Here is a 25,791-nt window from a genome sequence, read left to right as displayed (position 1 = left end):
CAAAAATCAAAAGCTAGTACATAGAAAGCAATTATTTTTTACAAAAATGCAGAGCCCCTTAGATAAGTGGATAAATACTTAGAATGTGTAGTTGTTAACCATATTTGTTAAGTGCCATTTGAATAAACAAAAAAATACTTTATTTTGATGTTACACTGATAATTACACTGAAGTATTTGTGATCACAAAACTGAAAAGTAAAATAGCTAATACAAAAATTCCAGAATTCTTCATACATATATTACATACATATATGCGCATTTATTTAAAACACTCCGTCACATAAACCCTCGTACATAGGTGTCCATCTTAATTCTAAAATTGTTACATTTTAATGGGCGACGTTCCATTCAATCTGTCTATCCAAGAATGCGGTTTCATTGCCTGTCGTTCGCGGAGGCCGAGTCAACACAAAACCTCACAACGCATCTATGAGTTTAGATATAAAATTGGTTTAATTTAAAACTAAAATAGAAGAGTATTTAATGAGAATGAATTTTTGGATCTTTTAAAAATGGGTTAAGTCTAAGATGATCGATGGAGTGGCTTAAGAGCCGTTCTACATACATTGTGCCGCCATGTCACTGCTGTCGATCCCCAGCATCGCCAATTCTTCGAGCTCCGCCTGACGCCGCATCTTTTCACTGTCTGTGGGCGATGTCGGTGGCTCCGGAATTTCTGAGATATCCGCTTGAGTTTTCATAGACTTGCTTTTTGAGTCATCGTCAGCCAACGGAGTTGTTGGAGGGGAATTCGGCATAGGTATATCCTCCGCGTCAATCTTAATGTTCACCAAAGCCTCAGCTTTGCCATTAAGTGTCGGCGACTGCTTGTCCTTCTGCGATATTTTCATCGGAGAGTTATTAGTCGCTTTTGTTTCATCAATGGTAACCAGGTGAATACCCTGCTTAGCCAGGTCTTGAAGATTATGCTCACTGAGCACTGCATCGTCTTCAACGATCGTGGTGATAGTCTTAGGCTCACGTTGCTTTTCAGTGTTTTCACTTGCTGCTTCCGGTGCAGCTCCCTCGCTGGGAAATATAATGTCAAGGGCTTCGGCCAGATCTTTAGGCAGTTCCCCGTCGCGTGGTTGTGCTGCGCCGTCCAACGGCTGCGATACCAGATCAGATTCTGCTTCGTCGATACCGGGAGGCAAGACATCCTTCTCTTTGTTTTTGTTCTCATGCTGTTCGTTCTCCTCTGGGTCATGGACCTCACCGTCAGAGCCTTCGCCCGGCGGAGGAGGCGGCGGGCAACTAGTCATCAAATTTGCAAACTGCACGGGGTCTGGCATTAGCTCATCATAATCAACCATCATACCAGCATCGGGATGGAATGGAGGAGCATTGCCAAAAGCATCTTCCATCATGGCCATCTGAATCTGCGCTGCTGTCGGGGCCGGCTGACGCACAGCTACCTGCCCCGGTGCTCCCCCTAGTGGCGGCGGCGGCGGCGGAGGTGCCTCTAAGCACCCGTTGCTGTAGACGGCAGCCACATCATAGTTGGATGCAGCAACTGGTTGCTTTTTAAATACTGGCATCTTGCCAATGAAAGGCAGCTTCTTACCGCCTGGCAGGGAATTGCTATTCGTTTTTGACGCCTTAGACTTGTTGTCTGCATCCTTTTTTTCTCGCTTACTGTCCGTCTGTTTTCGTTCGGGCGCCAATCGAGGCCGGAACTCGGAATGCTTGACTACTGGACGCTCTACCCGGTCGTCCGAGTGACTTCGGCTACGTCGGCCTCGACCTTCACGAGAACGACTTCTCCGGCTGGGCCGTATGGGCGATCGGGAGAAGTGCCTGCCTCGGCTGCGGGACCGTCGCCGGCGCCCACGGTCTCTGTCCCGCTCTCGATCGCGTCGATCTCTGTCCCGCCCGCGACTAACACTGCGAGAGTGACTGCGCCGCTTGGAACGAGATCGGGATCGTCGACCTCCTCCACGCCTACCCTTTTCTTCAGATGCGAATGCTGCATGCGGTTTTATTTTATGATCCTCAGAGTCCCGGGGTCCCTTGTTCTTCAGCCTGCCTTTGAGCTGTTCAAACATTTTTTCTCACTCTCGCTTATTACAGGCTGAACATTGTTCCACTGCTTCAGCATGGCATCATCCCGCTTCTTTTGCTCCTCCTTTTGTTCTTCGCCAGTAGAAGCAGACCAGTTACTCCGACCCGAAGTGTTTAAGGAGTCCTTTATGATTGGAGGTGGCGGAGGCGCAAGCGTCTGAGAAGGCACTTCCGGTTTCAAGGATACTATGGGCGTTTCCTGTTTTCGCATGGTCACACGTATCGAGGCAGCATTAATTGGCTTATCTACTTGACCACTTAATGGCTCTTCGGTTCGTCCTTTCTTTGGTTGCGACTTGTCATCTTCCGATGATGAGCTATCAGAGGATGACGTTGAGCTGTTGGCGTCATTTGCACCTCGCTTGCTCTTCTTCCCGTGCTTACGCTTCTTTTTCTTCTTGTCCCCGCTGCAAAAGTATACAAAACATTTAAAAAGATATTCATACACACATTTTGTTTAAGGATTTTACCTCTTTTTCTTGCGCTTCTTCGAAGTCTTGTCGTCGTCCTTCTTGGTCTTTTTATTCTTAGAGTCATCGAGCTCCTTCTGTTGATTCATAGCGCGTTCGCGGTTTGTTTGCCACACGATTTCATAATTGGGAGTTTGGTTAATAAATAGCTACAACGAAAAGAAATATTTTAATTAAATATAATATTTAAGAAAAACACTCAAAGCAAAATCCTCTAATTGTATTACGTAAAAATGGGTGAAGAAAAACACGTCAGCCTTTGTTTTTATAACTGCAACACCTTTTTTAAGTTAAAATTTTACATTTTCATTTTGTTATCTCTTATCTATATCTAACTAACTGCTGTCAGGGACAACGCGAAGAGACCTTTCTAAAGGACCAAATATAATCAAAGTAACATTAAAGGATCCAAAAAACCTAAGAAGATTCCAAAAGCAAGAATGTCGATTAAAATCGACAAATTCGTACAAAATAATGTACAATTTTGCGTGTACCCTTGGAGTTATTAAAACTATAAGCTGAAAAGCGATAAAAACCGGTTCATTCATATTTTCTTGCAAGAAATTGTTGCTCCGGTATAGTGTGCCAAATTACTAATACCCGTTAATCGTCAGTATAAAATGAAATTTTATGCACATTAAAATATAAAAAAGATTTGGCAAGCCGAAGCTGATATACCCTTGAAGCTAACACTTAAATCTAAAAAACGACTCACTTCATAATACATTTTTGAATAGTCATCTTTTCTGTTAATGTTCTTAACTTTGATTTGTTGAAAAAATAGATTATTTTTCAAGTTTATTTTATTAAATAATTTATATATGATTTTAAGCCAAAACTTTTCCTACAAAAGCTGTATGACTGATATGAACCTTAATTCGTTATTTACAGTAAATAAAATTATATATATATTGTAATTTATTTACAACTTTAATTTTGCTTCTTTTTTATTTTTAGTTTTAGGAAATTTGCAGATTACTGCTTCAGGCAACGGGAGCCATTAAATTAGTTGAAAAATTCTTTGAATCAAGTAAACGCTTAATATCAGGCTTGATACTTAAGACAGGTTCCTACCTCGTGAAGCCGAAAAATGTCACATTTTTAAAAAAATTTGTATGAGAAAACTGTTGGTAAAAAAAAGAAAAGCGCGTTTAAAGTTTTGGCTTCAAATGACCGGTGCTCGACAACTACAGCTTTGATAATACAAAACTGAGATTCGATATGCCAATTCTACTTGTCAATGTTTCAAATATGTTTCCATGACTATTAAAATTGATTATTTGTTTCCACTCAAATTAAAACTAATCATCAGAGTTAACGGGTATTTTTCAGTCTAAATCGCGATTTTTTGCTTTTTTGCTCAAAGAAAAAAAAAGTATGTTATGCCTGATTCAATCGCGGTACATAATTAAATGTAGTCTTCATATTGTTACACTCAAATTTAATCTTTATATAATACTCATACCTAACAGTTATAACTTAACCTAAGTTCGACAAATGTAATAAATAAATTTTATGCTTTAAAGGTTAAAAAACGATTTGATTTTACTATATTTATATTTACTATACTCGATTATTGTATACATATTTAAAACATTTTAATTTGCGTGATTTTTTTATTTGGTTTCAGAGGCAGCTCTTTATATTCACCCTGTTCATATCGCCATCAGCTTTTCTTTATTCTAGTTGCGTGAAATATTGATCACATATCACGATTCTAAATTAAAAAATCAATTAAATAATTGAACTGAAAAGGAAAGCAAATGCGATGAAAAAAAAAAACCTGTAGGAAGGCGACTTAATTTAAAAATAAATTTAGTGAGCCAACATATCTTATAACAGCATTGAACATTTAGTTATACAGCATTTATTTTCTCTTATTTTAACAAAATTGCGCCCCTGGAGTATACCTTATAGTTTTTGCAAAAAAATATAAAAATTAATGGAAAAGTTGACAGAACTAGAGAGGTACTATACGGTACGGATCGGACAAACAATACACTCAAGTTATAACTGAAGAGTACATAGGGCTTGCCAAAGCAAATTTAATTTTTTGAATTTTAAGTTTTCAAAAATTTCTCCGGTTGTACCAAGAATTTACTAAGTTGTGTCTATGCCATCAATATCGATCAATATCACTTCTTCGATTTTTAGTAAATATAATTTGAAATTTTTAAATCGATAAATCGTACAACGGTTTTATGATTTTTCCATTAGTAACTAATAATAAAGTTTCGATATGTATACTAACGGCAACAGATACAAGGCATTTAATTAATTACAGCGTAAAAGCTTGAAAGGAGAAGCTCACCAAAAATATTTATTTACTTTTTCGGTTTAATAGTCTTATTTATTATCTGAAAGGGTGTAAATGTATTAGACGTATAAGGCTCAAAACTTCAACAGCTTAAGGTTTTCTTAGAGTTTAAATCAAAATGGTTGCAATTGTAATAATGTATAAACGATACGAAAGACCTATCTGATTTCTAAAGGCTAACTAATACCCTAAGATTTGGCCTAAAAAAATATTATTATAATAACGTAATTTGATAACCTACCTCATATTTGTTTGAATGTAGTCTCGATTTGAGATGAGCGGAAGCGCAGTGCAAGTCCCCTATCCAAACACTACAGAGCTTGCAGAACCAAGCATTGGCCGGTACCAGGAATTGCATGCCTCTGACGGGGACTCGCTTAACAGGCGCGTTTTCGAATGTGGGAAAGGGATCATGGTCAATGCCCACATGCCAAGGAGTTTCTATAGTCTCTCGGTTCATGTGCTCTTCGGCATGCAAGTGCTTGAGATAATCTCGCGCGGACTTCGGGAAAACGCCACAGCTCTCGCACCAATGCTGTTCCGGATCGAAAAATACAAAATTGTAGTTTTGTGCAGGAGCTGTTACAGGCTTATTTTCTCCTTGTTTTTGTTTTGACTTCATTGACTTAATGGCGCGGTGCTTAAGTCGATTTGTGGGACTTCCCTCCCCGCCGCCAGTTTCCTCCTCGTCCTCGCCGTCGGACGATGAATCGGACGAACTACTAGCCGATGAACTGGAGTCCGAGCTGTCAGCGGAGCTCTCACTCGAAGAGTGCGACCGGCTACCCTGTTGCTCAGGCTGTGCTCTACCTTGGGACTTAGGTTTTATCGGTTCATCGTCTTCATAGCCAATTAATCCATTCAGCATGTCTATAACGTTTTCGATTGTGTCCAGTTTCTTCTTAATTTGCACCTGCCATACAAATATTTCATTTACACCGAGATCATAAAATGCGTTTCGAATTGGCTCACCTGCAGACGATCGTTTTCCTCGATAAAATTCTTGGTGGTCGGAGAGGGCGGCGCCTCGCCTGCAGCCAAGTCCTCGCGCTGGTCCCTCAACACTTTCATTTCCTTTTTTGAGAAGGGTTACCTTCTTCACGTAATTCGCCCGCTGCTTCTTGAGCTCGTCCTTCTGCTTCTCCGCTTCCTGCGCCACGGCTGTTGTCCGATGATATATGGATGGGGATAAAGAGAGAGGCAACAATTAAAAATCATTCTTGCCAGAGAAATAAAAGTTCAAATTTCATTTACAAATGCATTCTCGAGTGCATTTCACCGGCTAGTTACACACGGAAGCAGCCTGCCAGTCCTCGTTGGGGATGCAGAACCAGTGGGGGTGACGGCGGCGGACGTCCAGATTGGCGAAAAGGCGTCTTTCGACTACCGCCACACAAGAACGGCAGAACTGCGCTTTCTATTCAAAACGAAATGACATTTTCGAGACCCTCGCTCGGGTCGCTGTTTGTTAGTTCTTGCTGCGCGTATACGGCTAGATTCTGATTGATCTGATCTTTACCCTAGACTTTTTGTAATTTCTGGTTTGCGAGTCTTTAGCGCGCATTTAAGTTACAAGTACAAGTAATCATGACAACAGTAATAAAACATAATGTGAGAGGTTTGCATGTGAATGTTGGTAGTGACCACATTGTAATTCATTTCCACACTTACCGTCCTGAGGCGGCAAACCTGCGCCGTCAAGCGCCGGCCCCTTCTGCTCCTCTTCATGCTGCTTCTCGGCCGGGGTTTCTCGTGACTGCTGTGGCTGGGTCAAGGCGTCCGGAGCAGTCGGCTGCACCGCAGCCATGGGATGAGGCATCCAGACCTGCTGCCCATACTCTGCAACGAAGATCGAACCCAATGAAGACATAGTTTTCGTGTCCGAATCCAGTGCTTACCATTTACAACCCAAGTGCCAGTCGCAAAAGGGTTCTGCTCAGGTGGTGGTCCTGGCATGCCGTAACCCTGAGGCGGTCCCTGGGACGGAAAGGCATTCGGTGGCATTCCGTACTGGTGGCCATAGACATCAGGTGGTGCGCCGTAGGGAGCGTACATCTGTGGTGCCATTACTCCAAACCCAGGTGCCATTTGCTGTGGGAGTCCACCCTGTGACGGGGGAAGAGGTGGCGACGACGGCTTCTTTTTGGGCGACCAACGACCTCCACGACGGGGTGAGATGCTGCGTGATCGGGAGCGTCCGTATCGGCGACCCCGACGAGGGGGGGAGCGCCTTCGTTCATAACGGCGACGCGGATACCGTCCGTAGTCGGGCGAGTCGTACCGACCGCGTCGAGGCGGAGTTGGAGAGCGGGATACTGAACGCCTCCGCCGGGTGGCCAGGGGCGAAGAGCCGTTTCGGGAATTGGAGCGGCCACGGGAAGATGAACGGCGCCTGGAACTCGACTTGCCGCCTCTTCCGGATGCACTGCTCTTTACCTCGCTCCTTTCGTTTCCGCCTTTCTCATCGACGCCGGGCGGACCTAAGGGCAAATCGACCGCGTTACCCAAACGCCTGTCTGCCGACGGCTTCGGAACCGAGTCTTCGTCCATCTGATGGCCGTGGATGTGTGCCACGGACTTAAACACAGTTTTTTGGCGTTAGATCAAATACTAAGTCGCTTTTTTTACTCGCAAATTCGAAAATTACGTGTGGATAGCGAAATAGTGCAGTACAGTGTTACCAGATGGTTTATTCGCTTTCCCGTCACGTAAATACCCTAAAAATTCCAGTTTGCCCTTTAATTTACAATGTGCGTCAAGTTAAAATCAGTATTTTATGGGCGATTGTGGAACTGTGCTATTTGAATATGTAATTAATTTTTAATTTCTTTCTTTAAGCAGACAACTAGTAAGCAACAAATATTCGGCGCTTCGGCTAACAACATTGCCGAACATTCGGTATTCGGTATTCGGCGAGATCACTATTCGTGGCAACTCTAGTTTGAACCCTCTCCGAAATAGTGGGAAACATTTTTGTTCAAGTAAATGCACACAGTATGTTGATAAACCTTTAAGGGGTTATCCTACACTGGAGGCCCAACAAAAAGGCCTATTTTCGTGAATTTTTTTCAAAGCTCCTGGGATATTCTTACAATTTTTGTTTATTGAATATGAATATATAATGCTTCAACTATGATCTATTAAATTTTGAAAAGAAAATATTAAAAAATGAGCGAGTGAGAATGCCTGGTTGTTGACCCCATCAAAAATAGTGCCCTGGCGGTAGTCAAATTTTCTCCGCCAATTTTCATCTGAAATCAAAATTTCAACATTTTTATTTTAGTGTATGTGTCCGACTCGTGTTTGAACAAAGGATTTTTTTTTATTAAAAATTGAATTTTTTATAACTTTTTTTATAAAAAATTACGATTTTGCATTGATTTTGACCCTATTTCGTCCTATAAAATAAGTTCTATTTGAAAATAAAAAAATCCTTCGTTCAAATACGAGAAAAACATAAGAAGTGTGCAAAAAGAGAAGTCGATCGATGCAATAGTTTTCGAAAAAATTTGACTACCGACTTTGAAAAAGTGGTTTCGAGAAAAACGAGTTCAAAGTTTCAAACCCTTTGAAACACTCTGGAAAACCCGCACTTTAAATTTCCCCCATTCCTACAGTTTTCCTCCGATCGACTTGAAATTTTCGGACAACATTCCTTACACTTTTTACTATTATATAAAAAATTTTGAAAAAAATGAATTTTTTAAAAGGTCAGGGGTAGGATAACCCCTTAAGCTGCCACAGTGTGGGTGAATGTATTTGAAGCCCAAAACCAATCTTATCGACATTTAGCAGTATCTTATGAAAATAGATGTAAACAATAAAGGAAGCTAGCTTCGGCGACCCGAAGCTTAAATACCCTTGCAGTCATTAAATATGTCAAACAAAATACAGAAAGGCTAAACAACATCGAAGCTATTACGTTTTTTTTTTAAGTTTCTTTACATCCGACGATTGTTCGTAAAACAGCTACATGATACATATAGTCGTCCAATTTTAACGAAATTTGATTAAATAATTAATTAAACTTATTTCTGCCAAGATAAAACTATTAGTTACATTATAGCTTCCAAATTTGTGAGTAGCAGTACGTTTTATTGCTGGCATTGTGCGGCTCCGACCATGAATAGAAACAAATTTTTACAAAAAATTTCTAATGTCTCTAGTCGTTTTATAGGCGCAAAGGCGTGTAAGCTTCGGTTCTTCAAATTTAGCTTAAATTATTTTTAGTAAAAGATTGTTCGCTCGAACGACCTTTTCGTAGTAAAATAAAAAAAATGTGTTATGCTGATCCAAAATATATCTCAAACTCACATTACAATCTGGACCACCCCCCGGACCTGCCCATACATACATATATATTATATCGGTCGACTGTTATGTAGTTCCATTTGGTTCTTTGCTTTGGTTCTTAAATCTACAACTATTCATGTCGAGTCCTTTTATACAGAACACATTATAGTTAATTTAACTTTTTTTCCTTTTACGAAGTAAGATTCAAGTCTGCCTGAAAAAATTTAAAAACCTTTAACTGTTTTATTTCGCATTTATTATATTAACAATCAGTTACCACACATTTATATTTTAAATGGAAAGCACATGACTTATTGACATATGTATTTTAAGTTTTACTTTACGCAAATTGCAGCCAAGGACAAGTATTTTTATCTACACTTTACTCTTTCAAGTGTTTACTTTGATGCCAATTTTTAAAAGCATTTTCTAGTAGTACCTCCGATTTGAAAAACATGCAGAACCAAAAAATGAACCTATAAAAGGCGTTGAGTTTTTCAAGTGGGCCAACAGTTTTTTTAAGATGAAGCTTCAGTTTGCCCTTAGCGCTCTCATTGTGGTTTTGTGCAGTCTAGGCTTCGCCCAGGCCTATGAAGGAAATGGCGAACCGGGCTGCAAGACCCAAGCTGAGATAGACATTGCAGTTTTCCGAAACAATTGGGATGCCACATCGTACTGGAAGTGTGAGTCACTCAACCAACCGGCCAGTGAAATGAAGTGCCCCAGCGAAACGGGATTCATGGATAGTCTTAAGAACTGTGTCAGCTGGGAGGAATGGGAGTGGGAGAAGCCCTTACCTCCTATTAGCGAGGCTGATCAGTGACCGGACGCACAAAGCAGGGAAGTTGGGACAGCAAAATGTGATTATTTATGTTGTTGAATTCAGAATAAAAACTGCGTTGAGTATGGCTCACGCATCAAAAAAGATTCGAATGGTATTAAAAGCAGCAGATCCCAGATTTAGTCGCGTGTACGCAGCCCCCAAATTGAGGTACGACGTGTGCCCACCGTCGGTCGGGAAACCGAACTGTGGATGAACTTGTTGATGCCCATTTTCGGCATTTGCTTTTCGAGGACCTCCATGGCGGCGTCCGACAACATTCCAAATATATCCAAATAGGTTAGAGAGGGCATACCCTTCAGTTCGCTGCAAGTAAAAGAACTGGGTGAAAGCCAATTGATTGTTGACCAAAATCAACTTACATAAATCTGGTAGCAGGAATAAGATAACAACGAGAAACCGACAAATATTCCAGCATCTTAAACTTCATAATTGATGTAATAGCTGCTGGGGTAAGACTATTGCAGTCCGATAAATCAAGTTCCAACAACTGTGGGCATCTTTTCTGTAGCGAGGCAACGTCTAAAGAAAACAGTTTAAGCTATATTGGGTTCTTAATGGTTCCAATTGTACTACTTACGAGAGTCAAACAGTACGCGGCGGCAGCCAGCAATATTTAACCGGATAACATTGGGGGAGATGTGGGTAACCAACGCTGTAACAGCATCTGCACTTAGGTCAGTCCAGGATATGTTTAGACTGCTCAGATTTGTAAGAGACTCCATCATCAGACGTACACTATCTGTTGTTAGACCGCTCGCCATGGTCAGATTGACGGCTTCTAAAGATCTATTTTTGGAGATCTCCGTGCAGATGCTATCATCAAGCTCAGTGTTCTCCAGGCTTATTTTTTTCAGCTGGCGGCAGTGGGATAAAAGAGTGCGCAGTGAGGTTCGGCTAATAGAGGCCATGCTTAAGTCGAGATATTGCAATCGCGCCCGAAAGCCTGCTGAGGATGGCGTAAAAGCCGGTTCCTGTATCTGATTTAAATAATGAAATGACCTTGTTCACAGATAAGAATAAAAAACTTTACTTACACTTGTCTGGGCTAGACGTATTACCAGGACACCCCGCCGCACAATTTGCTCGAGCGCGCCTGGCCTAATAGTGCGTAGACCCAGATCCAGCCTTGTCCACAAGGTCTCATCTCGGGAGCAGCGGTTAAAACGACGACAAACTGTGGACATTCGCAGGAGCGTCTTCTTTGGAAGCCACTTAAAAATGCCCAACACTATTTCGTCAGACAGCCGGTCGAAGTAGTTTATTCCGCTGCTAATGTGCGCACTCATAACAGGTGTGCGGTACACAAAAAAGTTATCCGTGGGAAGCGCTCGAGCTGTGGTTTGTGACGCTGAGGGCTTCTTTGCCTGACGGACTTGGGCCAGCCTACTCGTGGAGGGCTGAAAATTAAGAGCAGCAGCCGCCTCACTCTGGTTGTTGCAGGTGACTGCAGCCAGGGGGTTGCGCAAGCGTTTGCTGGGCGAGTTCGAATTGCTGCCGCCCTCGGAGCCCAATGCTGAGCGCTTGGCTTGCGCCAGGGTCTGCAACTTTTCGGCCGACTGGCGGGAAAGTGCATCTTCGACAGCTGAACTATCCTGCGTTGTGTCCGCAGAGGAGCCCAGGCTTAGGCACTGCGCTTGCTGGTGGGCCATGCGTGCTACACTGGCGTACGGAGTTGTCTCGTTTGAGTTGTCATCGCTTGTGGCACTCGCACTGACTGCCAGCGCAATTGCCGAAAGGGCTGAGGAGCTGCTCTCCTCGGAGTCCAGCATTCCGATGCCCATTTCCTCCAGGGCTTCAAACGTTAGGGCCGAGGGCGAGGACGGGTGCTCGTAGTGAGACGATTTCGTGGCGGACACAAGGCCTCCAACGGCAGAGGCGGCGTTCTTACTCGTCGATCGTTTTCTGCAATGGTCGCGGATCGATTAAAATTGATACGCTGGATATTGCTTCATCAGCACAGGGGTCAAGCACCCAGCCATTACAGAAATTAAATTCATGACCTCGTTCGGCCAACTTGTGGATCGTGTGACGTCACGGGAGACTAGCATTTGTTAACTTGGTTGCGAGAGAAGATGCATTACCTAGTTAGAGGACACAGGTTTTCCATATTTTCAGAGCCTCTGTGCTTACGGCCGCTCATAGTTATCCAAAATTTACTCTTGTTTTCCGCCGTACAGACAAATACTTCGCGCTATTTTGTAGGCTTGCAGGGTTGACACCACGTTTAAAGTTCGGTTTATTAGTCGAGTAATACACCCCACTTGCCAGTGCTGCCAGACTGATTGAACAATGAGTAAGACCATATTCACCAAAGGTCGCACTCAGTCGAGGTATACCCGAGACAAATAACAAAGGCTAAACAGTTTCGATCAATTTTACAACAATAAAATAAACCATAATAAAAACAAAGAGCATTAATGCAATTGTCTGCGTCCGTTGACTGAACGTTAAAAGGGTGAGAAACGTGATACAAGTTGCCAGTGGCCCTCGTACTTCTTCGCGCATTTAACCGACTTTCTTTGTTGCAGCTGGAGTCTGGAATTGGGGATTTCTAAATGGTGAAAACAGCCCCGCTCCCGCCCCTTTCACCGGTCTTCCACGAGCACTATCAAAATGAGCATGCGCACACGTGCGTTGGTCTTCTCCACCTTCTTCGGCAGCTGCCTGGCCATCGGTCTCCTGCTGGTCAGCATGACCAGTAACCACTGGGTCCGGGCCCAGGCACGCCGCAACAGCTCTGCGGAGGCTAAGGGCGAGGTCAACTTCGGCCTCTTCTACGGTACCCAGCACCTGAATCCTGGGTTCGGAGTGCGCCCCTATCCAGTAGATGGTGAGCTTAAAATTTATCTACCGTTAACGGGTTAAGAAACAAAATGAGATAGACTTATCTTCTGCATTTGCAAAGGAAAACAACAATTGATAATGAGGTCATTAATTTTAAAATTTCTTTTATACATACATATGTATATATATGTATTTGTGCATATAACTCGAGTCATGTCAGACACGTAGTGTCAATGGTGGTTTAACTACTTGCTTATAAACTTTTTTATCAGAACACAGAAATGGCTATATTTATAATTGAAAAGGGTTTGAAAAAATGCCTGAATGCGCTTTATCGCTACTTATGGGTTGTCTCTCGTTGCGTCCTATATTTGATTACAGTAATATTTAACTTAAGGGGGTCTTCCTATGTGATGGGTTGAAAAAATCGATTTTTTTTTTTTTTCATAAATTGCTCCCTTAACATGTCTAGAATACGGTAGTAAAGCGATTTTAGAAAATTCGAAGTCGTTTTAAAGATACAGCAGGTAAAAGAAAGAGCGGTTCGAAGCGCTGAGTTGGCAGTTAGAAACTTTTAACGCGTTTTTCTCAAAACTGTGTTTTTCAAACTTTCCTCCATTGTATCTCAGAAACGGCTGGACCGAATTACTTGAAATTTACAGGGCACACTCAATATATGTAAACGCATGGAATGAACTATTATCAATCGAAAATTTTCAAAACTTCGATTTTTTTATAGCAAAAAACAAAAAAAAAAAACGCCAAATTTGCAACTTTTTTTTCAAATGTCTATCAAAAATCTAATTTTTTTTATATTCATTTGATTGTAGTTCATTCCGTGCATTTAAGCCTACAAATTAAAACGCCGTTTATTTTTTTTTTTCTGATAAGCCGATCAGCCGGAATCGTGGAGGAAGTGGGAGCTCTTTTTTTCGAGGCGGGGGTGTTCAGAGCGCTGTAACTCTAGTTTGACCGAATATTTTTTGCTGAAATTTTTTATTTATACTGTCCAAATATGTGTTAATAAATGATAAAAAACTTGAAGCTCTAAATATTTACTGGTCGTAGAAAAAAAATCCTAAAATAACCCTAAAAAACAGGCCGTCACATAGGAAGACCCCCTTAACAAGCTTGTGAATTTAGAATCTGCGCTATAGCTTAAAATAGTAGCAATTAGATACTTGATAACTAAATAATCGAAAATGTTTCAATCTTGATTCTTGATATCTTCCTTATGTTATAATGCTCTTGCAGAGAGAATTATAATTTTAGTCTAAAATTCGCAATTCACCTGAGTCATCTCAGGCCTGATCCTATATATTATATATATAATTTATATATTATTCCTGATCAGAAGCTCCATTTGAGTCGATCTGTCCTTCTGTCTATTTTGATGTAAACTAGTCTCTGCCTATATAATGAAAAACAACGGCGTTACAAATAATTTCACTTATTTTATCGATCCCTCCTATGTGAGATATATGATTAAGTTGTCCAATCCGCCCGGTCATAAATATAACCTGCAAAGACTCACAACTTTTGGTAAAGGTTCACCGAAATAGAATTAAGACTGAAAGATACTTTACACTTCTGGATCGATTCAGGTGGTATGCTTATCAAGAATATATATACTTGAGGTCTGGCGTGTCTATTTCTCTTCGTCGCCAACATCTGACTGAAATTATATTACCCTTTGCAAGGGAAAAAAATGATTTCGTCGTTGTTTTCAATCACACAAGCATAATTTTTGGAATATCTGGTTTTTAAGCGACTATTAAATTAAGAATAACTGCCACAAAAATTAATGCAAACAAAATAATAATGTTTTCTTAATAATAAGGGTATGATTTTTGGAGTTGAGAGTTTTCTAACGACTTTAATTTCGAATTTAGTTTTATTAAAATCGAAACGCTATATCCTTAAGCCATTCTCCTTTTTATTTTTTCCCTTCCTTTCTTGTTTTTATTGATGCTTGTAAAAAATTATATCAGTTGCAAACATTTACAGTTGTACCATTTCTTAAAAACTTTTGATTAAACATGTTTTGTTGTTTCTATTTAAAAAAAAAAAAGTATATAAGACAAAGCTCCGTATATGACTATTATTTCCAGCCAAAGATAACACACTAAATTTAGTTCCACCAAAACAAGCTTTTAAATGCAAATTATATAAGGATTCTGCAACTTCTTTTCAGTTTACTCTTTTGTCCGCACGGAAAACAGCGAAACTAGCTTTTGGCTCTGGCTCCTCACCACCTTAGGCACTGGCTTCGGGCTCCTGGCATGTGCCGTGGCCGCCATAGCCGCGGTCCTGAAATCAGCCTCTGCGGCCAAGAGGGGCGGCACAATGGTGCTCCTCCTGGCCGCAAACGTTTCCGCCGCGGGGGCACAGGTCGTGGCATTTGTGGCCTGGCTAGTGCAGTTCTACAACTACTTCACCCTCAACGTGCTCCTGGCGGAACACCAGCAGCAGCACTGGTACAGCACCGGGCTGGCCTACCTTGGCTACAGTTTCTACCTGGTCGTGATCTCCACCATCGTGGTGCTGCTTAACATCGCCGTCCTGCTGTATGCCAGCCGCCGTGAGCTCCGTGACCGAAACCGTCTGGAGCCGCCGAGTGAGGATAAGAACAAGGCCGCCATAATGTTGTACTAGAAGAACGATGAGAAGAATTCCCGAATAAACCTCAACGAAACTGCTCGGCGACACCAAGTAATCTCAGTGGCCCAATTGTTTGTGCCTTGTGGATGCATTTTGCTTGCCACCAATAAGGCCCGTTTATATACTCAAGCCGATGGTACATTCGTTTAGACTAGTATACTTAACATGAATACTTAAGCGCACAATACTGCCCGCACCTACCAATATTTATATACCTTTTACATAAGTACTCGAATGACATATTTCTATTTTCTGTATTAGCCAAGTATTTTTATGTGCATATTTACAAATACAGCAACAGTCATTGTTAAAAAATAGAAATCACTGGTGCTTTGTTTACTAATTGATCTATCAGACCAGGGCAGCCGCTCAGGGGAAGTGGGAATTGGTAGGAGCACACGCTACGCTTCCGCATGGTAAAAACTCAGTAACTCCAGGAACGAGTCAATTAAAAAAGGTCTGTCTGTCTGACTGCCTTGATGAATTGTCCGAGACTCTTGCCTTTGCCGAATGTCACAACATTTCTAGCGTTCCAGCTAAAAGAAGCACTTTAGATCGGAAACGGACCGGACCACACTAGGAGCGAAAATCCAAGTGTCATTGCTTTCAATTTCGCAAAGAAATCAATTATCTGTTTTCTTTGAGCGTCAATGTGTGTTCTTTTCCGGAGGTCCGGGAACAATTTGTGTGGAAGGCACTTCCCTTTGCGTCCCATGACCCACACAGGACACAACACCTTTGGCTGCCTTTGGAAGCTGTGAGCAGATAGAGCCAATTATGTCATCATTAGTTTTGATTAGTTTTCGAGGCTCATGTTGATGGGAAAACTGCCGGCACTTCCGGCACCACCTACTGTTTGCCTTTGGGCCCGCTGTCCCGCTGGGCGACTCTTGGGTGCTGTTTTGGTTGGTTTTTGGTTTCGACTTTGCTGACATTGCGCAATATTGATGACCGTGTTTTCGATTGAGGCTTGATCGATGCCCGTAGCGCGAGCGGATAATGCGAGTCGCTCAGCGCTGTCGCAATCTATGTATCTGGTCTGTGGCTTATCTCTGCGAACAGATTAGGACCATGTGTGAGGATTAGGGCAAACCGGCGACGTTTCCTCCGTTTCCACTGTCCATTGCAGCATTATGCAAGACGCGGCGTTTGGATTAGACCAGAAATTGCGTATATGCATACTCGGAGCAGACACAAAGCAAAGACGGGCTCATTAGGTCCCGGCTCGGGCGAGATTAGAAGAATAACAATCGACTTATTAGGAGTATTTGCGCAGATAAACGCATCGTTTAGCGGGTGTCGGGACATACCCACTTTTCCGCCTAGGCTCTGCGAACGCGAACAGACCCCTGGAAAGTACGATCTAAGGAATGAGCGGTCAAAGCCGGAGGAAGAGTGCCGGAACTGGGAATCCTGGGCCACTCCAATGCGGCGAAGGAAAGTCTGTGCAAACACAACTGACTGGGAAGTCTCATAATCGTAATCGCAATCGAGTGCGTAGACTTATCAATAGAATTTCCAATTCGGCCGCCTCCCACGTTGCGTCTGAGGCCAAGGGCCTACGTGGAATCGAGGCACCTTACTCCTGCTCAGTCCGCTTGTTTACATGAATTTGTCCTTGGTTTTTTATAGAGCAGACTTCCTCGTAGGGCTCTGTCCATTCTATTCAGCGGGAAAGCATTTCGAGAACCGCAAACACACCGTCCAAAGAAAGCCAACAAGAGGGCCAGACAAACTGTCTCCTATTCTTGCGTGGCTGTTGCTCCTGCCAGCCAATAAATTTCCCAATTAAATGGATCTTCTGACACTTTGGATAAAGCGCTACTACCCCCCGCCTGCCTCGATGGGCCGTCTCGCTTCCTCTCATTCACCCTTAAGTTAACAAGGGATGAGGGTTGCTGGCCAAGGGGATGAAACCGATGAAATCGAGGCACTGGCTTGGCTGAGAACCGGCGCTGTGAAAGGTAGCCGTGCCCGGAGGGCTGCGTACCCACCATTTTTTACTCCGACTCACTCGTTGCTCGTTGTTCGATCCTTCGACTTTCGCACTGCTCTTCATTCAATTGCTCTGGGCCAGCTATTGTAGCGTTGCGAAATCATGGCCCGTATATTTCTCTATTAGTGGCACAAAAGACCTTTCGATTTCTCACTCTGGGCGCTCTGGGTGGGCAGCCAAGGAGCTGCTAAGAAAGTGGCACTGGTAGCCCTGCCAATTACCTCGTTGCAAACTTTTTGCGGACCACCCGAGGAATCCTGTTTGGCCTTTTTGTGGTCATGAATGGACAGTGCCCTACATGGCAATTGTCCCCGAGTGTCAGAAGGTTATTGATAGCCAAACTGCTTTCTTGTTAGAAATTAACTTCTTTCTATCGCCCAACATTGTCTCCCAAACAATGCACTTTTCCATGGAACAATCTAATGCAATTTTGATTTCTCATATGGCTAAATTATTAATTCTACGAAACTAACAGTACGATTCAATGGCACAAACAACACATTAGAGTTCGATGAAAGACTTTAGTGAATCGATTCGTTTGCTGCTGCCAGGTAATTCAGGTAATTAATATCAAATTAATGCATTTTTAATAAAATTTAAAATATTATTCTGAACTGATTTTATTTATTACTAACTTATAAGTTATAACTGAAAATTCGCCGTGATTACTTTCACATGTTCCGTTAGTTTTTAAGCTCAGTGAAGGTTCTCATCTCTGTTTTTTAGAAGTTTTAGGTGGGTAGTACTACCCATAGTACCCAGGTTTTCGCCGGCCCTGCTAACGAGGGTATTACAGTTTTAGCTAGAATATGCATACAGCTTCTTAGATATTCGTCTGAGGCATAACGAAATGCGCTGTTGTCCACACAGACAGAAAAAGTATGTCTGGTCAGAAGGAGTCGGCAGCCTAGATAGAGAACAGACAACATATAGCCACAGTAAAACAAAGTTGCTTGGTTTTAAACATTAAGACATAGAAACATATGCTTATTGTTTATTACGGCTTTTAACAATCGTTTATTAACAATCGTTAATACCAATAGAAAACAAATACATATAAATAGTATAAATACAAACAATGAAAATCGTATTCCAATAAATATAAAATAATAGGAAAGTTGTACGTAACTTGAATTTTGGTCCTATTATAAGTTTAGTTAGTACGGTATGTTTAGATTTTATTTAATGTCGGAATATAGTACAATATAATGGTTTTGAAATGCAATAGCAAAGTTAATAGATAAATGCGAACCTACGTTATTCTCTCTCTGCTTTGTAAAAGGATCGTTTACTCGAGAATTTCGCGTTTCCGAATCTGCAAGATCAAGGTACGTTTTATTTTTGCCTAATTAGGCGGGTCGATGAGCCTTGTCGCATATCAGTACCACCCTCAAATAAAGAAGTGTAAATAACAAAATATGTTTTATATACATACATATGTATATATATATTATATTTTTAAAGCTGGAAAAACATTTATAATATTACATAACATATAAATTATTAGAATAGTCATATTTTGGTAGTTTTAAAATACGCTTACCCCCGAGCGATATATTTTTAGTTTTTTCTATAGTTACTAATCTATTCATTTGGGTATCTTACAGAAGTCAGTTAATGCCACCCCCAAATAAAGAAGAGTAATTATAACTAAATATTATATTTTTGAAGCTGGGAAAACATTTCTAATAAAAACACAAAAATTAATGTCCTATTTTCGTATTTCTAAAATACTATTACCCTTATGCACTAATTTATTTTTTTATAGTTACTTATCAATTAATATGTCAGATGAATGTTATTTAATTTAAGTGGTCAACCAACTTATCATTATTTCTCCAATCGATAACGTAAAGTTTACAAAAGATATAATATAAAGAGATAAGTTTACGCAACAAGGCAAAGGCGAACATGCCCAAATCGACTTGCTGGTTGATACTAATAAAGATTAAAATACATATACATATATAATCTTACAGTGACTGAAGGTATTCTTTACGTAAAATAATTTTCGCGGAGAATATCTTGAAGACTTTTCAGGATCAATGATTATTTTTTTTTAAATGTTATTTTCGTTTTTTATTATTAGAAACAGTTTTCTAAAATTAGTTTTTTTCATTTCATACAAAACAAGTTTACTGTTTTAAGTGAAAACCATTTTCTTGGACCGCGCGGTGGTTTTCCATACGAAAGTCGAAAAACTCGCGCATGCAAGATGGCGGCGCCCAATAAATCAACCCACATTTTTATTTGTTTTGTATTTACAATTTTAAAACACTTTTTCAGGTTCTTACAGTTCGAAAGATAAGAAATAAAGACTGAATACTGTTTTAATTACCTTGCACCGGGTTTTATAATTGCAGTCAGATGTTTTCAACGCAGTTAAGGAGACACAACTGACCCCAAAGGTGTTTACATTTCCGCTTCATTATACGAGTTAATATAGACTAAGCAAGTTAGTCTTTCAGTTTTCAAGCTACTCGGTAAAACATTGTTAACATCTATATTAAATTAATGGCATACACAAAGTTTATTAACGACTCTTAAACTAAGGGGTTATATCTATGTATTTGCGAGGCCGAAAAAATGAGCTTTTTAAACCCTTGCAGAGCAAAAGGGTATTATAATTTCAGTCAGACGTTTGCAAGTTTGTTTCTTGATTTTTGAATATCAAGTTTTTTAACAACCCTTAAATTGAGAAAAAAGTTTCATAAAAACTGGACAACTATATCTTATAGCTGTCATAGGAAAGATCGAAAAATATACATATATAAAAATAACAGAAATAAAATTATAACATCGTTGTTTTTCACCAGATAAGCATGATTTTTTGAATATAAAGTCGACTCTTGAGTTACGAATTAAATTTGATCAAAATCGGAAAACTATATCATATAGCTGTCACATGATCAATAGTCGAAAATATGGAAAATTAATAGAAAAATCGTAAAAGCCTCGATGTTGTTAGTCTTTATGCATTTTGTTCGACATATTTGATGACTGCAAGGGTATTCGAGGTATAAGCTTCCTTTCTTGTTGTAAATAATTTCCGAAGAGGCTTCTCTATTGTATACGTGTTGTATATGCAAAGTTAGATAATTTTACGTAGTTTAAGAATACATTTCCAAAAAAAAAAATATTGGGTTCCGTCGATCCTGTAGAGGATCTCCTGAAGGTCCATTTCAAAAAGGTGTTTTGCGGTTATCAGAAATACAAAAAACCAAAAAGATTACGTAAAGGATAGATAAATACACGGGGAATTTTTTAAAATTTAGATTTCAGACAAAATGGTGGCTTTCCAAACGTAAAACTTAGTTTTTTGTCGGAGCCGAAATTCCCCGTGTCATTACCTGAAAAAAGTATCTAAGAAGAGCCTGTGAAAATGTCAAGTCAATCTCGGAGAAATTTTTCTCACCGACTTTGAAAACATAGTTTCGAGAAAAAAGCATTTAAAGATTTGGCTACTATTTTAACTACATGGGAGACGTCTTTAAAAATACCCTCATTACTCCAAAACTATTAACTAAATATACATATATATATTTTCAAAATCGGCAAAAAAAATTTGATTTTTTCAAAATTGCAACTGGATATAACCCCTTAAGAAACAGATTCATAAAAAATTGATTAATCTAGCATATACATACTAAAGCTGCCATAGACAAAATCTTAAAATGTATATACAATTAGCTAAACAAAATTTTAACATCGTTGTTTTTATCATACAAGCATTTTTGGAATATAACGACTTAAATTTCGAATTAAAAATCATGACAATCTGATGACTTTATCATATACCCCTCCTAGGAACAATCGAAGCAATTATAGAGAATTAATAGAAAAATTATCATAGTTCGATGTTTTTATCCAAAATTTATTATTATTATTATTATTTATGGAAAATATACACCTTGTCGGTGACATTGTAGGGAACTAACAATAATAAATGGGGAAAAAATCTTGTTACTATAAATTCGTAATAACAGCAGGGTATATCTGCTTGAGCTCGACAACGAAAGCTTTCTTTCTCGTTGTGAAAGTTTTTAAAATTGTTCGCTTTTATCCTTTGTTTTGCCAAACAAATATCAAAAACTTTTCCAGATGTTTTGCTCAGGTTGAAATAAAACTACTCTTTGGTAAGTATGGTGCAGGAAAAAGAAAGCGTCACAAAAATGTAGTAGTTTTTGGTAGAGATCAGGAGTATTGTCCGAAGCGGACACCTTTAGCTTTGTTCCCAAAACTAAGTAACTCGTTGTGTTTTTAAGACAATATAAAATAAATATTGCGCCTGCGTGATGGTAACCCAAACATGTCGATGAACGTGAAATGCACTTTCAATCTTGGGAGCCACGATTACCGAGTGCCCCTGTCAATCAAAGCAAACCGTGTTTATTAATTGCCAGCAATTACGCACGGATTCGGGGTAAATGTAACCACCTTGAGAAATGGGTGTTTGAACTATGCACTATATGGTCCAGCAAGTGGGTCTCGAGTGTGTTCGCCCACGTAGTCGTAGGGCAGCAACTGTGTCTGGAGCAGGGACCAGATTGTATGGGCTTGAATGGAAGGGACATTATAGATCATTGTGTCACTTGTGCGATGTGAACGACGACACTCTGTCTGGCAGACCGGGCAAATGTTCCCAGGCCCGAAGTGACGGCCGGCAGGTAGGGTACAGGTAATGCAAGGACTGCACGCCCCTATCAATCGGCCGAATTCTGCATTGTCCTGCAAGTCGACCAAAACCCTGTTGCCCACCGCTTGCTCCGGTTCATAAATTGCACCTATTGTCCGCCCGTCGAAGTTACTGGGATAGCAAACGGGATCGGATCGATCGCCATTCGCATAACAAATTCCAAGACACTCATGGGTCATTTTTCGACCTCTTGCAGACCTTGTGTCTCGGAGGCTTTGCTCAGGTGGACCACTCCATTGTCCTCGTGAATGACGCAAGCCGTCAGGTGACTAATGGCGAGTCGACGTGGAGAGATCTGTTCCTGATTGTGCGACTGTGGGAAAGTGTTGCCAAGAAACGTCGCCTGGGCTGGGCTGGGCGAATTTTCCAGCTTGCCGGCCGCCTGTCTGCGTTTTCGCTTTATTTTGCCCATTTATGAATAGATTTTGGATGGATTCGGCCCAAATGACTTGTGCATTTTAACCCTTTGAAGGCGGCGGCAGCCGTGAATGCGATTTTCGGATCCGCCTTTGACGCAGTCGGCATGACGAGCGATTTGGCAAATGATCTGGTTAGCGGGAAGTGACAGTGCCATTAGCATGCAAGCAAAATGGTTTATGGTCATTTGGTTCCCAATGATCCAAATGGGGCACCTTTACCGAGAAGTAAGTCGCTTATAAATGAATAAACCCAGGATGTCACATACAATTTACCACAAATGGACCACGTGGAACTACCCGGTCATGACCTCATGACAAGCCCAGAAGGGAGAATCACTTGCAGCAAAGATTTGGTTTTCATGGCTTTGTATTTCGTAGTGTAAACATAAATCGTATAGCGAAACTCTCAATATTTAACTATGTAGATATAAATCGTATGTTTCTGGTAACCGCGTTCAGCTTATGGTATAAAACTGTTAAAATATCAGCTTAGGTGTAGTACAGACATACAAGGGGTATCGCCTAATCTCTTAATCGCTTAGCATATGAGGAAGGATCACTTGAGGAGGTATTTACACGAGTGCGGGTCTCTGGGCGCCCACAACTGGTCACGTAGCTGGCAGTGTAAATATGCGCTAAAAAATAAATATCTCGAGCGTTGATTGCGTTGCTGGGTGCGCCATATTGCGCCAGGTACGGCTGAGGTAGTTCTGTCCAAGATCGGCTTCTGCCTAACTGCAGAGTGTTGGCCGGCATCGAGTTTCGTTGGCTGCTGGGCAGGATCGGTGGTTCGCGGGTAGCTGCATAGCTGGATAGCTGATCGGGGTATCCCTTCAGGAGCTTCAGTAGCTTCAGTAGCCGTACAGGTAGGGGTACATGGGCACGAACAGGGCCGGGCCCAGCTGGCGCTCCTGCGGCATGTGCGTCTTCATGTGCTTCTTGAGGTGGTCGCGGCGGCCGAACTTCTTGCCGCAGGCACTGCACGGATACGGCCGGAGTCCGGTGTGGATCCGCTTGTGGCGCGTCAGCTCCTCGTTGCGCGTGAAGGTCTTGCCGCAGGTGTCCACGTCGCACTTGAAGGGTCGTTCGCCTACAAGGAGAGGGGAGAGGGGATCGTGAGTTCGGCTGGCGGACAGGGGTCATAATGCTGCTCGACTTACCGGTGTGGATGCGGATGTGGCCCTTCAGCTGCCCGTTGTTGGAGAAGGCCACGTCGCAGTGCGGGCACTTGAACTTCTTGGGGCGCTGCTTGCGCGCGTTGAGGGCCTTCAGCTGCGCGTCCTCGGCCATCACGCGGGCGTACTCCTGCTCCATCAGGCCCAGGGCGAAGGGGTCCAGGCCGAAGCCGGCTTGGGCGGAGGGCGTGCTGGCTGTGGCGGCGGCTGCGGCCGCGGCGGCGTAATACAGATCGCTGGCGGACGGCAGGAATGGGGCCAGCGCGACTGGGCTGCTGGTGGCCGGATCGGAGGCGGACCCCGAGTGGGGCTGCGGCTGGTGCAGATGGGGCTGGTGCTGGTGCTGGTGCTGCGGCAGGGGGAAGACGGGTTGCGGGGCAGCGTCCAGCAGCGGGGTGGAAGTGCGGGTGTAGCCGCTGTGGTTCAGCGCCTCCTCGCAGCAGGACTTGCTGCTGCGGCTGCTCGACGACGAGGAGGAGGCGGACGAGAAGTCCCGCTCGCAGTCGTGGCCGAAGCCGCTGCTGGGCAGCTCCGTCTTGATAGCCACCGCGACGGCAACGGCCTCGGGCTCGGGCTCCTGCTCCTGCTTGACCGCCTGGCGCTGCGAGTCCCAGGGGCGGAACAGGCGCGAGTAGGTTTGCGGGGGGTGCAGGTTAATCGCGGACATTTCGGCGGAGGATGAAGAAGGAAGAGGTCGCGGCAAGGAGCTCTTGGTCGGAACACTGGTTACTGGGTGGGTGACTTGGTCGCTTGGCTGGGCGGCGGTGTGTGTGCGCTGCGAGATCTCAACTCGAACTGAGCTCTCCCTCCCCGACGGCTCCCAATTTAAACCGATTGCCGAACCGCTCGGAGAGCGCGGCCAGGACTCTGCCTACCTACGGCTACCTACACACAGGCACTCGTCCTGCGCTCACGCACACGCACACGCACAAGGCGCTCCATTCATCGATTTGTTGTCTGTCTGCCGACGTGCGAGCGAGAGGACCGCTCCGGGGTGGTTTTCGCTGCCAGCAATGGCGGCTCGCTCACGCACACACTCGCGTCCGAAGTACATAAGGGTCCTGCGTTTGTGTGTGTGCGAGCAACGGCAGCTTCCTCAACTTGCGCTTTTAGCCGCCGAGCCACCACCTTTGTAGCCATCCGGGCGATCCCTGCGGGGCGGCCTCCCCGGGATCTGGGCGCAACTTTGGGCAAGGCAGTCTCGATTATGAATTTTACGCTACCCCCGCGCCCCCGGGTGGTGGCCCAGGCCCACTTTCCCACTCCGGCTGCTCGAGCAGCCATAGATACCCCGCCAAATGTGTAACTCGGTTATCTGGGGCTCGGCAATTTATTATTGAATTAAGTGCTCTCCTCGAGGGTGGGTTCGCGCATCCCGGATATGCAAAGTGTGGGTCGGGGGCTGAGGGGTCGGGCAGTCTCGAGGGCTGGCGATAAAGGTTTGAGCTTGTAGTGCAGACGGTACAGTTGGCCCTAACTTGGTCCGCGGGGGATGCTCAAGAAAACTTGACTGCCTCCGGTGGGCGTTCGCCCAAGCGCGATTCGGGATCCAGATTAGGAGGAAAGATATTCAGCAGGCACAATGGATAAGGAATGGTTATGAATGTGCCTTGCTACGCCCAGTGATCCAAATTGGTGTATGGTATCCCCTGATGTATCCGTTGGCTTTGGCTTTGAGTGGGTATGCGTTCCCAAAAACTAGCGACACAATTTACATTTGCAAATTTCTGTGTGATTGAGTGAGGCTACGAATTTTGCCATGAAAATCAGGCAGGCCTTTCTACCACTTGCTTCTAATTGATTGACTAATAAAACTATGAAATATGAGAAAACAGTAATTCCTCGAGAATGATTTATCGTCATCGTATCGTAAAGATTATCTTCTAGCTAAGGCTTACATATTATTTTAAAAATTAGGCATGAGAGCAATGTATATTGCACTTTAATTTTTGTACAGCTTGAAAACAATGTCGATCTTTAGGCATAAAAACATAACAGGAACAAACAGCTCTATTTCACTTAAGCTAACATTAAAGATAACGAGAGTTAAGCCTGATTATATCGAAGCTAAAT

General features: G+C 42.5%; 5 protein-coding genes across 5 annotated transcripts; 2 read left to right on the top strand and 3 right to left on the bottom strand.

The window, feature by feature from the left end:
* Window positions 1-218: 218 nt before the first annotated feature.
* LOC108098569 (zinc finger matrin-type protein CG9776) lies at window positions 219-7,550 on the bottom strand. The gene is given in 9 exon segments (XM_017201585.2): window positions 219-429; window positions 568-2,046; window positions 2,049-2,470; window positions 2,534-2,682; window positions 5,092-5,763; window positions 5,823-5,930; window positions 5,932-6,011; window positions 6,522-6,689; window positions 6,749-7,550. Coding segments are annotated over 9 exon segments (3,741 nt in total). The 5' UTR covers window positions 7,401-7,550; the 3' UTR covers window positions 219-418.
* Window positions 7,551-9,642: 2,092 nt separating this feature from the next.
* Window positions 9,643-10,070, top strand: LOC108098609. Its single transcript, XM_017201672.2, has one exon. The coding sequence runs from the start codon at window positions 9,667-9,669 to the stop codon at window positions 9,964-9,966; it is 300 nt and encodes a 99-aa protein (XP_017057161.1). The 5' UTR covers window positions 9,643-9,666; the 3' UTR covers window positions 9,967-10,070.
* Window positions 9,989-12,221, bottom strand: LOC108098607 (S-phase kinase-associated protein 2). The gene is made up of 5 exons (XM_017201670.2): window positions 12,069-12,221; window positions 11,022-11,889; window positions 10,565-10,964; window positions 10,347-10,506; window positions 9,989-10,290 (listed from the first exon to the last, which is right to left on the bottom strand). The coding sequence occupies exons 1-5, from the start codon at window positions 12,125-12,127 to the stop codon at window positions 10,104-10,106; spliced, it is 1,674 nt and encodes a 557-aa protein (XP_017057159.1). The 5' UTR covers window positions 12,128-12,221; the 3' UTR covers window positions 9,989-10,103.
* Window positions 12,222-12,296: 75 nt separating this feature from the next.
* On the top strand, window positions 12,297-15,753 carry LOC108098608. Its single transcript, XM_017201671.1, has 3 exons — window positions 12,297-12,442; window positions 12,516-12,817; window positions 14,966-15,753. The coding sequence occupies exons 2-3, from the start codon at window positions 12,601-12,603 to the stop codon at window positions 15,424-15,426; spliced, it is 678 nt and encodes a 225-aa protein (XP_017057160.1). The 5' UTR covers window positions 12,297-12,442; window positions 12,516-12,600; the 3' UTR covers window positions 15,427-15,753.
* A 7,142-nt stretch (window positions 15,754-22,895) lies between these two features.
* Window positions 22,896-24,494, bottom strand: LOC108098490 (transcription factor Sp5). The gene is made up of 2 exons (XM_017201404.2): window positions 23,704-24,494; window positions 22,896-23,633 (listed from the first exon to the last, which is right to left on the bottom strand). The coding sequence occupies exons 1-2, from the start codon at window positions 24,383-24,385 to the stop codon at window positions 23,395-23,397; spliced, it is 921 nt and encodes a 306-aa protein (XP_017056893.1). The 5' UTR covers window positions 24,386-24,494; the 3' UTR covers window positions 22,896-23,394.
* Window positions 24,495-25,791: the final 1,297 nt, after the last annotated feature.

The sequence above is a fragment of the Drosophila ficusphila genome, unplaced genomic scaffold (assembly GCF_018152265.1).
Source record: "Drosophila ficusphila isolate 14025-0441.05 unplaced genomic scaffold, ASM1815226v1 contig_791, whole genome shotgun sequence".
Taxonomy (NCBI): Eukaryota; Metazoa; Arthropoda; class Insecta; order Diptera; family Drosophilidae; genus Drosophila; species Drosophila ficusphila.
Note: the sequence above shows the minus strand (reverse complement) of the source record. Positions and strands in the feature narration are given on the sequence as shown.